Raw genomic sequence first — 15972 nt, forward strand, 5'->3', positions numbered from 1 at the left:
TTGTTAAAATCAAACTAAGTTTAATTTTGGACCCTTTGGACCTTAATGTAGACCAATTTAAAAAACGGGACCCAAAATTAAAAATCTAAATACACGGTTAGATTTGGCATATCAAAGAACCCCAATAATTCAATTTTTGATGAAATAAAACAAAGTTTAATTTTGGACCCTTTTGACCTCAATATGAACCAATTTGATAGAGGGGCCCACAAATAAAAAATCTAAATACATGGTTAAAGGGGGCTAAAATTCAGTTTGACAGCTTCAGACATTCTAATTTTTTACCTTTTTTAACTGGACCAAATCACTACTTAACATAAAGATTCAGCACCCAAATTTTTTTAACATGTAATTTCATCCCCTTACTTAATATTTCATGCATAAAATATCAAGAAATAAATTGGGAAAATGTATAAAAAAAAAATGCAAGTTATACACTGTTCACACTAGGGACTTTATTCGTAGACAACGAAAACCAAAGGACGAAAACTGTGTCCTTGGACCAGCATAGGTTTCTGACACAGAATGAATGTTGTCTAAGAACTTAAAAAAATTTTTAATTTACCTATTCAAACCATATCATTATTATTTGCTTTTATATATAAATCAGAAATAACCATTTTAAAATGGAAAATTTTAAAGAAAAATAAAATGCTCCGCAGGGTGCAGCTTGATACGACCGCAGAGGTCGAACCCTGAACAGTTGGGGCAAGTATGGACACAACATTCAAACTTGATACAGCTTTGCATTTGGATTGTGATTAAATATTTGACACAGCATAGTTTTCTGACACAGAATGAATGTGGTCTAAGAACTTAAAAATTTTAAATTGGACATTCACCTATTATGGTCCAATATCCAAAATCTAAATACATGGTTAGATTCAGCATATCAAAGAACCCCAAGAATTCAATTTTTGATGAAATCAAACAAAGTTTAGTTTTGGACCCTTTTGACCTCAATGTGGACAAAGTTGATAACGGGGTCCAAAAATCAAAAATCTAAATACATGGTTAGATTCAGCATATCAAAGAACCCCATATATTCAATTTTTGTTGAAATCAAACAAAGTTTAATTTTGGACCCCGATTTTGACCAACTTGAAAACTGGGCCCATAATCAAAAATCTAAATACATGTTTAGATTCAGCATATCAAAGAACCCTAAGAATTCAATTTTTGTTAAAATCAAACTAAGTTTAATTTTGGACCCTTTGGACCTTAATGTAGACCAATTTGAAAACGGAACCAAAAATTAAGAATCTAAATACACGGTTAGATTCAGCATATCAAAGAACCCCAATAATTCAATTTTTGATGAAATCAAACAAAGTTTAATTTTAGACCCTTTGGACCTCAACGTGGACCAAATTAAAAACGGGGCCCAAAATCCAAAAACTAAATACACGGTTAGATTCAGCATATTAAAGAACCCCAAGAATTCAAGAACAAAACCCCATTGAAATTGGTCAAGAAATAAGCAATATATATGAAGTATCTTCTTTTGCACAATACTGTGCAATTAAATATTTCTTGCTATTGCGCAATACTGTACAATTGACAATTTCTTGCTATTGCGCAATATTGTGCTATTGGATATTTCTTGCTATTGTGCAATACTGTGCAATTGAAGATTTCTTGCTATTGCGCAATACTGTGCAATTGAAGATTTCTTGCTATTGTGCAAGAAAAAAAAATCCCCCCCCCCCAAATTGTTTGAACCCCCTTATGATTCATCACCCCCAAACTCAATCCCAGCCTTCCCTTTGTGGTATGGTACCTTGCAGTACAATTTCAGAGAGATCCATACACTTGAACACAAGTTATTGTCTGGAAACTAGAAAAATGCTTATTTTTGGCCCCTTTTTGGCCCCAAATTCCTACACGTTTAGTGCAATTACCCCAAAACTCAAACCCAGCTTTCCCTTTGTGATATGTAACCTTGTAGTACAATTTCAGAAAGATCCATACACTTACACACAAGGTATTGTCCTGAAACTAGAAAAATGCTTGTTTTTTGCCCCTTTTTGGCCCCTAATTCCTAAAATATGTAGGCAATAACCCCCCATCATCAATCCCAGCCTTCCCTTTGTGGTATGGTACCTTGCAGTACAATTTCAGAGAGATCCATACACTTGAACACAAGTTATTGTCTGGAAACTAAAAAAATGCTTATTTTTTGCCCCTTTTTGGCCCCCAATTCCTAAACGTTTTGGCAATTACCCCCAAACTCAATTCCAGCTTTCCCTTTGTGATATGGAACCTTGTAGTACAATTTCAGAAGATCCATACACTTACACACAAGTTATTGTCATGAAACTAGAAAAATGCTTGTTTTTTGGCCCTTTTTTGGCCCCTAATTCCTAAAATGTTGAGGCAATTACCCCCAAAATCAATCCCAGCATTCCTTTTGTGATATGGAACCTTGGGGTACAATGTCAGAGAGATCCATACACTAACACACAAGTTATGTCTGGAAGTTACAAAAATGCTTATTTTTGGCCCCTTTTTGGCCCCTAATTCCTTTACTGTGGGTACCATAACCCCCAAAATCAATCCCAACCTTCCTTTTGTGGTATTGAACCTTGTAGTAAAATTTCATAGAGATCCATTCACTTAAACTAAAGTTAGAGTGTGAAAACCAATGTGTCTTCGGACGACACAGGACGACGACGACGACGCCAACGTCATACCAATATACAACCACAAAAATTTTTTAGCGGTCGTATAAAAAGGAAAAAAAAATCCCTCCTCCAAATTTTTTCAACCCCCTTATGATCCATCACCCCCAAACTCAATCCTGCCTTCCCTTTGTGGTATGGTACCTTATAGTACAATTTCAGAGAGATCCATACACTTGAACACAAGTTATTGTCTGGAAACTAGACAAATGCTTGTTTTTAGGCCCCTTTTTGGCCCCAAATTCCTAAACGTTTAAGGCGATTACCCCCAAACTCAAACCTAGCTTTCCCTTTGTGATATGGAACCTTGTAGTACAATTTCATAAAGATCCATACACTTAAACACAAGTTATTGTCCTGAAACTAGAAAAATGCTTGTTTTTTGCCCCTTTTTGGCCCCTAATTCCTAAAACTTTGTGGCAATTACCCCCAAAATCAATCCCAGCCTTTCCGTAGTGGTATGGTACCTTGCAGTACAATTTCAGAGAGATCCATACACTTGAACACAAGTTATTGTCTGGAAACTAGAAAAATGCTTGTTTTTATGCCCCTTTTTGGCTCCAAATTCCTAAACGTTTTGGGCAATTATCCCCAAACTCAAACCCAGCTTTCCCTTTGTGATATGGAACCTTGTAATACAATTTCATAAAGATCCATACACTTACACACAAGTTATTGTCCTGAAACTAGAATAAAATGCTCCGCTGGGCTCAGCTTGATACGACCGCAGAGGTCGAACCCTGAACAGTTGGGGCAAGTATGGACACAACATTCAAGATTGATACAGTTCTGAATTTGGATTGTGATTAAATATTTGACACAGCATAGGTTTCTGACACAGACTGAATGTGGTCTAAGAACTTAAATTTTTTTAATTTACCTATTATGGTCCAATATCCAAAATCTAAATACATGGTTAGATTCAGCATATCAAAGAATCCAAAGAATTCAATTTTTAATGAAATCAAACAAAGTTTAATTTTGGACCCTTTTAACCTCAATGTGGACCTTATTGATAACGGGGCCCAAAAATCTTAATATATGTTAAGATTCAGCATATCAAAGAACCCCATATATTCAATTTTTTATGAAATCAAACTAAGTTTAATTTTGGACCCTTTGGACCTCAATGTGGACCAATTTGATAACGGGGCCCAAAAATCAAAATACATGGTTAGATTCAGCATATCAAAGAACCCCATATATTCAATTTTTCTTGAAATCAAACAAAGTTTAATTTTGGACTCCAACTTGGATCAACATGAAAACTTGACCCATAACAAAAAATCTAAACCAATGTTTAGATTCAGCATATCAAAGAACCCCAAGAATTCAATTTTTGTTAAAATCAAACTAAGTTTAATTTTGGACCCTTTGGACCTTAATGTAGACCAATTTAAAAAACGGGACCCATTATTAAAAATCTAAATACACGGTTAGATTTGGCATATCAAAGAACCCCAATAATTCCATTTTTGATGAAATAAAACAAAGTTTAATTTTGGACCCTTTTGACCTCAATATGAACCAATTTGATAGAGGGGCCCACAAATAAAAAATCTAAATACATGGTAAGATTCAGCATATCAAAGAACCCCAGATATTCAATTTTTGTTGCAATCAAACAAAGTTTAATTTTGGACCCCAATTTGGACCAACTTGAAAACTGGGCCCGAAATCAAAAATCTAAATACATATTTAGATTCAGCATATCAAAGAACCCCATATATTCAATTTTTGTTAATATCAAACTAAGTTTAATTTTGGACCCTTTGGACCTTAATGTAGACCAATTTGAAAACTGGACACAAAATTAAAAATCTAAATACACGGTCAGATTTGGCATCACAAATAAATAAATGTGGTCAAAGATTTTACAAATCTAATGCGCCATACTGTGCAATTAAAGATTACTTCTTGAAATTTTTCAATATTTGAAATTTGAAAAAAAAATAATATTTGAAGAATAATTCTTTTTAATTTCTGAAATCTGAAATGAGAAAAAATTGACCCCCCACAATTTCTTTTTACCCCCCCCCCCCCCCCTCAATTCTTTCCCTCAAGATATGGTCATAATCTCAATTCAAATTTCCCATGGAATTGCAACCATAATTACCCATTTAAATTTACCATAGTGCTAACTTAATTTATTTTATAATAGAATTTAAAATATGGTGTCAAATCTTTCATATAGATTTTTTTGTAAAAAAAAAAAAAGATGCAACATTTGCAGATATTTTTACTGGTCTTCCTTTATAAATATGCATTTCTTTAAACATAATTTAAAAGCAGTGTAAGGGAAGTAATCAAGGCGTTGTATGTGGATTACCTCCCTTACACTGTTTTAAATTGTCTTAATTGTTCATTAACCATTACTTTATACATAGTTTAAAAGCAGTGTAAGGGAGGTAATTCAAATGATGTATTTGATTTATTTCCCTTACACTGCTTTAAATTATGTTTTGTACTAAAGTATTTGTCCATATAAAAATGCTTGTTGTTTGCCTCTTTAATGGCCCCTAATTCCTAAAATTTTGAGGCAATTACCCCCAAAATCAATCCCAGCATTCCCTTTGTGATATGGAACCTTGTGGTACAATGTCAGAGAGATCCATACACTAACACACAAGTTATGCCTGGAAGTTACAAAAATGCTTATTTTTGGCCCCTTTTTGGCCCTTAATTCCTTAACTGTTGGTACCATAACCCCCAAAATCAATCCCAACCTTCCTTTTGTGGTATTGAACCTTATGTTAAAATTTCATAGAGATCCATTCACTTAAACTAAAGTTAGAGTGCGAAAACCAGCCTGTCTTCGGACGACAACGTCAACAACGACGACAACGACGACGACGACGACGCCAACGTCATACCAATATACGATCACAAAATTTTTTTTGCATTCGTATAAAAAATGCTTGTTTTTTGCCCCTTTTAGGCCCCTAATTTCTAAGATTTTGAGGCAATTACCCCCAAAATCAATCCCAGCCTTCCCTTTGCAGTATGGTACCTTGCAGTACAATTTCAAAGAGATCCGTACACTTGAACACAAGTTAGTGTGGACAGTCTGGAAGCTAGAAAAATGCTTATTTTTGGCCTCTTTTTGGTCACTTTTTCCTAAAAGTTTTGGGCAATTACCCCCACACTCAATTTCAAGCTTTTTCTTTGTGATATGGAACCTTGTAGTACAATTTCAGAAAGATCCATACACTTACACACAATTTATTATCATGAAACTAGAAAAATGCTTGTTTTTTGCCCCTTTTTGGCCCCTAATTCCTTAAATTTTGAAGCAATTACCCCCAAAATCAATCCCAGCATTCCCTATGTGATATGGAACCTTGTGGTACAATGTCAGAGAGATCCATACACTAACACACAAGTTATTGTCTGGAAGTTACAAAAATGCTTATTTTTGGCCCCTTTTTCCTTAACTGTTGGTACCATAACCCCCAAAATCAATCCTAACCTTTCTTTTGTGGTATTGCACCTTATGGTAAAATTTCATAGAGATCCATTCACTTAAAGTTATTGTGCGAAAACCAATGTGTCTTCACACAAATTAAATCTATTCCAAAAAACAGTTCTTTTTTAATCACATAGAAACCCCAAAATTTGAACTTTTCCAACAATCAAGTACCATTAATGGCATTATTCTGGAACAGTGCAAGTGAAACGATGTAAATTGAACTCAACCTACTAACTTATCTTTAGTGATTCAAAACATTCCATTAAAATTTCAATTAATTTCAAAAAGTGGTTCTCTATTTATCATTTGGAAACCAAGTTTGATGGATGGGCGAACATGAGGATTACTATATACCCCGACTCAGTCTAGCGTATAAATAAATCAAAACAGATTAATAATAAGTTATCAGGTACTGTGATTCGAGATCTTAAAACAAACAATTTTTCTTGAAATATTTGAAATTTTTGCAGTACTATATAGTCTGTTCAACTTACATTGTTAGGCAATCTAAAATTATATTTGTGTTATTGAATTAATATTTGTACTGATAAAACCACACTCAAATGATTTGTATGTTATGTGCTGTAATTTATAAGTACTTGTATTATGATTGTTTTTATAATCTCTTAAAAATCCTCTAAATGTGTTAGCTTGTATATCTTCACTATTCTCCATTTAAATATTGGTAAATTGAAGTTCACACAAAAAAAAGAGTAATTAATGTTCTTTATTGTTTGTCTTTTCATATATAACAACCACCTAAATAATAGTTTTTTTTCTGTAAAAAAAATACACATATAAATAACATCTAACAATATAATACATTAAACAACAGAACCTAACATAAAATAAAAAGAATTTGTTATAGTAAGCTGTTCAAAGATTTTTACTTACATTTTATAAATTAAGATAATACTTATATTTTATCAACCTTTTAATACGGATAAAAAAAAAAGATAAGTGGAACAAACAAAAAGAGAATAATCGAGCAAATATTATCAATCTTTTAAATTTTTTTTGTAATTAATCCTGAAAGTTTTTTTTTTTAAATTCTTTGCTAGTGAAATCAAAATTACTGAGTTGAAACAGATTTTTAACAGTGACATAATAACTAACCTTAGATGTTAAGGTTGAAGTCTACCTTATGAAGTTTGATTTCAGAAGCATAAGAGTTCTTGACATATTATGTATACAGTTGGCCACTTGCAAAAACTCAACTCACAAATCAGTGTTTTTTTTTTCTATAAATTAAACAAGAAATAACAGGCAAACATTTGTGTTGCTCATTCTTTTCAGTTTTTGGCAGATTAATTAAATCTTGAAACAAAGGGTTTTCAAAATACTTTCAGTTGAAAACATGAAAAGTTTGTCTATCCAAGCATGAAAGCGAGTTTATACCAAGAAAATATAACAGTTTAAAAATGTTTGTATAAATAACAACACATTCATGCCTCAAAGCAATCACCAGTTTATGTACATATCATAGAAAACACTCCAAACTATTGCTCTTTTTTTTTTAAAGTGTGCAAAGTGTCATACATGGCAAAAATACAATACAGCTCATCTCTGCCAAACAAGCCTAAAAACTTTATATCATAAATAACTATATGGACTAGCTTCATGATTTCGATTACAATGTTACATGTTATTGACAAGCTTTCCATAAAATTTGTACATTTAAGAGTTAAAGTGGTCCCTAAAACAGCAGTTTTCTAAATAAATTGCATATATGACAATGCTTCTCCATATAAAATCGAAAGTAAGGAGAAGTTCTTTCTTCTTTTAAAGTTTTTATAACCATTGAACTAACCATATCATTTGGCATTCTTATTTACAAAATCACACAATATTAATCGATTTTGTGCCAATAATCGTGCTAAATATTCAATGGGGACCCAAGCTGACAAAGAGCCAAGATCAAAACATATGCTTTAAAAAACAAGAGTGCACACGCTGAAATGTGTCGCCTTCTTTACTAATCATTGATATTATGTTGATAGTCCTAAATATAAAGCTTTATTACAACTGTCACATAAACTTAACATTAACTAAGTAAACTAAACATTGACCAATGAACCATGAAAATGAGGTCAAGGTCAGATGAACCATGCTAGGCAGGCATGTACAGCTAACAATTCTTCCATACAACAAATATAGTTGACCTACTGCTTATAGTTTTAAGAAAAACAGACCAAAACACAAAAACTTAACACTGAGCAATCAACCTTGAAAATGAAGTCATGGTCAAATAAAACCTGTGTGACTGACATATAGATCATAAAATATTTCCATACACCAAATATAGTTGAACTATTGCATATAGTATTAGAAAAAAAAAAAAAAAAAACTCAAAAACTTAACTTTGACCACTGAACCATGAAAATGAGGTCAAGGTCAGATGACACCTGCCAGCTAGACATGTACACCTTACAATTATTCCATACACCAAATATAGTAGACCTATTGCATACAGTATAAGAAAAACAGACCAAAACACAAAAACTTAACTATAACCACTGAACCATGAAAATGAAGTCAAGGTCAGATGACACCTGCCAGTTGGACATGTACAACTTACAGTCCTTCCATACACCGAATATACTAGACCTATTGCTTATAGTATCTGAGATATGGACTTGACCACCAAAACTTAACCTTGTTCACTGATCCATGAAATGAGGTCGAAGTCAAGTGAAAACTGTCTGACGGGCATGAGGACCTTGCAAGGTACGCACATACCAAATAATTTTTTTTATAGTTATCCTATTACTTATAATAAGAGAGAATTTAACATTACAAAAAATCTTAACTTTTTTTTCAAGTACTGTAAATTCAGAAATTATTGCGTGCATTTATTATTGCGATTTTTGTAAAATGGACAAAAATGCGAGATTAATTATTGCGATTTCAGGAAAAGCTGCATGCAGACGTATGTATCAGATATCCGAATTTGAATTCTTATTATTGCGATGATCAACCACTCGCATTATTCGCATTAATAAAAACCTCGCAATAATTTCTGAATTTACAGTAGTCATTGAACCATGAAAATGAGGTCAAGGACATTGGACATCTGACTGACGGAAACTTCGTAACATGAGGCATTCATATACAAAGTATGAAGCATCCAGATCTTCCACCTTCTAAAATATAAAGCTTTTAAGAAGTTAGCTAACGCCACCGCCTCCTTAGCCGCCGCCGGATCACTATCCCTATGTCGAGCTTTCTGCGACAAAAGTCGCAGGCTCGACAAAAATCAAATAATAATAAATAATGCACAGTCATATTCCTGACAATTAATGTTCTTCTGTGACATTTTATACCCCAACAGCATTGTTTGATTCTATGTTCTTTGTATTCACTGCGGAACCAATCTACAAATATTGTGGGGTCATTCAATTTAGACATAAGATACTACAGAGGGCACACTTCTATGCATCATTAATTTCAACTTTATATCAGAAGTTATATGAGGTTGCCTCTCAAGTCTGTTAATGATTAACCAGTTAGTTTTCAGCCCTTCTATATAAAGTTTAAACAAACAATATAGAGTCATTATAGACCTATAGACCAAGGTTATCAAGAGTAAACCTCAAAAAATTGTTTAAATGATTTTGAATCTTTTTTTAAAGCCCAGTCTTCTGATGGAGTGGCTAAGTCGCACATTTATATTACTACTATATAGAAAAAACTGAAAAATCAATGTCTATACATAGCATGTGTACACAATATTGGTTTACACAATATAGAGTTCTGAAGCTACATGACACATTGTTTTATCTTTTAACTCAATAATGAAAGGTCTAACTAAAAACTTTGTAGTTAAAATTGGCTTATTTCCTATGAAACCCATAATGCAAAATTAGGCTCTTGGCTAAATAACAATATAATGGTGCAAATATATACAGCTAGCACAATTTAGGATTGTCATTTTATTTCAGTCAGTAGTACTGTGACTAGTAGTAATTCAGTCTATCATCATTAAGTGCAAATACACATTTTCTAGACTAAAATATTTTAACTTCGAAAAACGGTACAAAACTTTTAAAAACAGCTCATTACAATCTGTTAACAATTTTTCAGTCAATTAAAGATTGTTGCTGTTATTTATCAAAAGCTATTTACTAGTACCCTGTATATCACAATTGCCAAAGGTACTAACTAGTAAACAAGACCTCATTAAAGTGACATCATAGTTGAAAAGACCAATTTGATTCCTTTATCATTTTGCACAAAACTTTCAAGAATAAAATTTAAGTAATTGTTTGAGATGCAGAATAAATTTGGAATATTTCTGTGTCACCACATATCAGACCAATTTTGGCGCCATGAGTGTGATCATTTTGCAGTCATTTTATTTTTACCTTTTTAGAGATAATAAACATAAAAAAGAAAAAAAACCAATATACAACTGTACAATATTTTACACTTATAAAACAATTGGAGAAGATATACATACTTTACACAGTTCAAAAGTGTGTAAGTCCATTCATATTATGCAATAGATTTGCAGATCACTTACATAGAAAAGGTACATGTATATTCCTCTAATTCTATTTTCAAAACTAACTACCACTTAAGGTCCTAGTGTATTTACTTTAATGCAAAAACTTAAACAAAGTTACTCATGCATAAAATATATGTCAAATTAATCTTATGTTCTACTACAATAATATTTTAGTTGCAAAGAGCAAGTACATGTGTACCTTGTAAAGGGTATGCAAATATATCATCTATTATTCCAAAAATCATCAGTTAATGAGATTATTACTATAAATGCCCAGTATATCTAGAATATTTCCTGAAGTTAGGTACATTGATCATACACTATTTATTCTAAAGATGAGTGAAACGGTGGTTCAGTATTATTGATATATCACAATAGTTTTCTGAGAAAGTTACCATTCCATTACAATATAAGAGGTTGATGAAATCTTTCATATTAAAATGGGTATCTGAAATTTTAACATAAAGAACAAAATAATTTTATGAAAATCACTCAGTATAACATGAATGTCCAATTGTCTTTAGTGTATAGGATATGTTTGGTACTACATAATGTGGTGAAATATCATTGATATGCCACTTTGTGTTATTAGGAAATGTCTCTTTAAGATATAGAAGACCTTAACAAAAGTAGACAGACCTGTTGACAAGGTTAACATTGTATCAAACTTCCAAATTTTGTGGTGTGACTAAATAAATTTCCACATTATACAGCTGTCAATGACTGTAAATGTTCCAATGATTATCTTATAAGACTTTTTTTTCTATGATTTTTAAGAAAAAATCCTATTAACCATAATTTATAGTTTTGTCTGTTAAAGGTTAAAGGTCATATGTAGTAGTCTCATTAATGTATACCCAACATATCTTTTTATTTAATTAGATAAGTAATTTTTACTTGCTTTATTGTTCTGTGTAGACACAGACCTTAAACCAGGGAATTTTCATTTACAAATAACCAGTTCTAGATAGATTTTATACTATCTAAAGACATACTAAAATGTAGGCTTCATATGACCTTTAGTAACACTACCTTCCACTGCCCATATCAACATGTACATAATCCTTGGTTTTAAATATTGATACATCATCATGTATTTGACGTTTTTATTTACTAAGTCTTAAATATAAATACGGAAATGTCCATTTATACACTTTATAGCACCCATAAGATAAAATTCCTAAAAAAGTCAAACGGAAGCTCCAGACAAAAAGTTTTCCTATAACAGATCCCTTTGGTATGCTGAAAAACAGAAGATAAAATTAACTTAACCTCACTTCCTAGAATATTTTATTGTCAAAGGTAAATTATTGTTTTAACATTAAAAAATTATTTCATAATTATAAATACTTCTCATCAGGCTCATCATCTGTAACTCTTTGACTTGCTCATGTTATTTTCAAACTTAATGAAAATGTGTACAGACACAACAGGAAAAAAATAGATTTCTCTTCCTTTGATTCCAAAACCAATTAAATACTACTTTTTTTCATGTTTGGAAAAGACATGTAATAATAAATATCTTTCTGTTTTAGGATGTTGCTCACATTTAAGTTATAGACAATATTTCAGAATATATAATTACTGGAAGATTTTTAATTTTCCCTCTACAACCTAACCCAAACGCAAAGGCAAACAGTTACTTAAACTTTACCCTATCACACAACCCTTGTTGATATTGAACACTTCCACCTGAGATCATCGCAGGTTTTTAGTGGGGTCTGTGTTACTAAATCTTTAGATTTCTATGTTGTGTTTTTTAGATTGTTGTTTGTCTTTTGGTCTTTTTTCATTTTGCTATGGCATTGTCAGTTTGTCTTGGACTTACGAGTTGGAATATCCCTTTGATATCTTTCCCCTCTCTTTTACCTAAGATATGACTTGCAGACCTCTATCAATAAGACTATTACCTAGTGATTTCTCTGAGGTCATGTTTTTCTCTTGGCCAGTTTTGGATTATACCAGGCATATGTCCTATTCCAACTACACCTACAACTGTTGTTGGCTGTAACTCTGTAAAATAATTTCAAACACATAGAGAAAGAAAGACAATTCATGACTATTATTCTTGATGAAATAATCAAAAGCACAAGAGAAAATCACAAAACATATGGAATAAAGGTTTTGCTCAAATAATAATAAAATTTCATGTATAGTAATTTTAGGATACCGTGCATGAGTTAATGGACTTGCTGGGTATATACCAATGAGACATTAATCAAACAATACAAAAAACCACACCAAAAGACACAAGAGTATTCAGTTAATGTCACTTTTAATATAACTGTATTTCAGAATTATTGCATGCATTTATTATTGCTACTTGTAGAATGGACTAAAATGCGAGATCAATTATTGCGATTTCAAGGAAATCTGCATGCCATTATATGTATCAGATATAAGAATGCGAGTTCTTGTTATTGCAATAATCATTCAGATGTATTATTTGCATTAATAAAAACCTTTCAATAATTTGTAAATTTACAGTAATACATTTAATATATCAGTGTGGTTATTTGTTATCAGGCTCAAAAATAAACATATCTGCATTTTGTAGGTTTTCTTTTAGTGTGATTTTGTCAATTTGCTTTTAAAATAACTATTTAGCAAACTAGGTTCATTTTCACTTGTATGATACCCCTTTTGGGCGACTGATGATATATATTTACATTGAAAAGCCATTATCAATTGATTCTACCATAATAATAGTATTCCTCAAATAATAATGATAGCATAGAATTTTAAATACTCTATTGTATTCATTTATTAATAATTACATTACATGTATGTTTCATGAGAATCCGTTTGTTTGATTGGCTAACAACAATCGTGTGTCATTCAAATATTAACCTTCATATCAAAATGAAATGTTACATTTGTGATGACATGTGCTTCCACAAAAAAGTGCACAGGTAAACAAAAGAAAAACTTGATAAAAACTTTTTGTCATGGTCTTATTATCTTAAAAATGTAATTATAAGAAATGAATGCTTCTTTTTGTAATTTTATTGGGGTGTAAAAGTGTTGATCGTGCACAGATTTTTAGAATGAGGTGCTTCCGTGCTTCATACAAAATGTGCTTCAGTCAACACTTTTACACCCTAATAAAATTACAAAAAGACGCATTCATTTCTGAAATAAAGACTGAGATATCAAGACTTACCATCAAATGGTTTCAGACTAATTTTTGCATGTACTTGAAAAAATAATTTGCCAATAATATGAGAATCATCACACCAATTGCTCAGTAATTAGTTTCCTATGTTGTGTTTTGTATACTGTTGATTGTCTTTTGGTCGTTTTTTTGTTTTTGCCATGGCATTGTCAGTTCTTTTCCAACTTATGAATTTGTGTATCCCTTTGGTATCTTTAATCTCACTTCAACAACTTTCAAAGTAAATTATTAAATGTAAATGAATTAACAGTAAAAAATTACATGAAGCAACACCAAAATTAATCATTGTTATTCTGATTTTGGCACTTAATTCAGTCAACATTTTTTTTAAATGGCTTGTCCCATGAAAAAAATATCCCATTGATATAAGGCAAGATGGGCAAATGACCAAGTTATAAGCAAAATTCTAAAAAATAAAGGAACAATGCTTCATTATACATATTATTCATACTTACCATGTGGTTCTTCTGTCGATCTTAAAGGCAAAGACGCATTTTTGAGTGAGTGGGTCAAAAATACATCTCTTTCTGCAACAAAAACTTCTGACAAAGCAGGGAACTCCCCTGTCATTTCTTTCAACATTTGTTCTAACAAATCTTTCTGCTTACATTTCTCTACTTCTTCTTTACTGAAACATAAATAATATAATGCCCTGCCAGAAAAATAGAAATCACCTGTAAACTCCTCAAACGGTTGTTGCAAGATTTAGGATTCTTTAATGTGCAGATAGTGTGAAACTCTATATTCCAAAGAAGTGTTGTTGTGTATACATCACACATATGTATGCCAAATGAAAGATATTATTAAGTGAGTATTTTATATTGTGGTTTTGGCTTTTATCATCTGCTTCGATCAATGCTATTCCCTCTTTGAATCTCTCTTTCGTACATGAATTATTTCTATTTCAGACTGTACAGTTGAAACTTCTCTAATTCTCACTGGAATGCAAATTGGAAAAGGTAATAAATTTAATTTGAAATACCCATTTTATGTTTCATGAGTTTAATAAAATAAACAACATTACCTGTCATGGCATAAGTCCTGAGAATTGTTTATAGAATCATTCTACACAGACAAGATGCAATGGGTATTTTTTTAAGTAAATAATACGACAAAAGAACAAATCTTAATATCGTCATGGAATTGATTTAATATTTTACAAGTATTCATATTTTTAAAATCTTTGAAATTTATTCCCCCTAAGTGGATAACAGAAACATCTGTTATACAAGGTAACAAAAATGTACTTTATTGAACCAAACATAGTTCAGAATTAGATTTTTAAAGCTGGCAAATTTTATTAGATCTGGATGAGCTAAATTCTTTATGAGGGCTGTTACATTCCTGCTGTGGGTAAGACAGTCTGTAAAAGTAATTTGAAAGGATAATATCCACTTATGTTGAATCATTGGTGAGTGTAAAGGCAACAATACACTGAACATTGAATGCATGTTTAAACTAATTTGATGATGTTACAAAGTATTTTAAATTCCTACACAGGCAAACATATTTTGATATGGGCATAAATTTAAGTGCATTCTTCTGAGAATTGAAAGAAATAAAGGCCTTAAATAATGTGTAAACTTTCACTCACAACCTCAACATAAAGTCCAAAAAAAAGAAGTTGTGAGTGAGTAGTCCAGTTTTCACATCAATAAACTCGTTCTAAATAACCTTTAATACTTAACTGTTTTATAAATTCTATCATTTTCTTGTTCAGAAATGTTTTTATTTTGTAAATACCTAATTGGATCTTTGGATGTGATAAGATACCATGCTAATCTCAGTTTCTGCCACACTGATAGTGATGCTAATGCCCTTTTGAGAGTAATCTGTATTGGTCTGTCTCCTAAATATAATCTACAACCTGGGATCAGCTTAGCCTTAAATCATTAAAATAATAATTATTAGTATCAAACAAGCATTCCAATTTCTGTTCATTTTTACCTTTTCATATCTTCACAGTAGAGAAGAAATACAAAACAATAAGAACTATAAAACAATTGTACACATTTTCCTAGGCTAAGGTTATTCAAATAGGAATTAAAAGCAATAAGTCGTAACAATACATGTATCAGTTAATAAGGCCATATTATACAATTATAGCCTTTGTATGAGGTCGATACGAGGTTAAATCTAT

General features: G+C 31.6%; 1 protein-coding gene across 1 annotated transcript in view; it reads right to left on the reverse strand.

The window, feature by feature from the left end:
- Window positions 1–6859: 6859 nt before the first annotated feature.
- Window positions 6860–15972, reverse strand: part of LOC127722058 (traB domain-containing protein-like) — a 28599-nt gene continuing 19486 nt past the window's right edge. The window contains exons 6-9 of the mRNA XM_052228909.1: window positions 15576–15715; window positions 14288–14460; window positions 12568–12670; window positions 6860–11899 (exon numbers count right to left, since the gene is read on the reverse strand). Of these exons, the coding sequence (XP_052084869.1) occupies window positions 11764–11899; window positions 12568–12670; window positions 14288–14460; window positions 15576–15715 (552 nt within the window). The 3' untranslated portion in view covers window positions 6860–11763. The remainder of the gene's footprint in view (window positions 11900–12567; window positions 12671–14287; window positions 14461–15575; window positions 15716–15972) is intronic.

Source organism: Mytilus californianus, unplaced genomic scaffold (genome assembly GCF_021869535.1).
Source record: "Mytilus californianus isolate M0D057914Y unplaced genomic scaffold, xbMytCali1.0.p SCAF_1, whole genome shotgun sequence".
Lineage (NCBI taxonomy): Eukaryota > Metazoa > Mollusca > Bivalvia > Mytilida > Mytilidae > Mytilus > Mytilus californianus.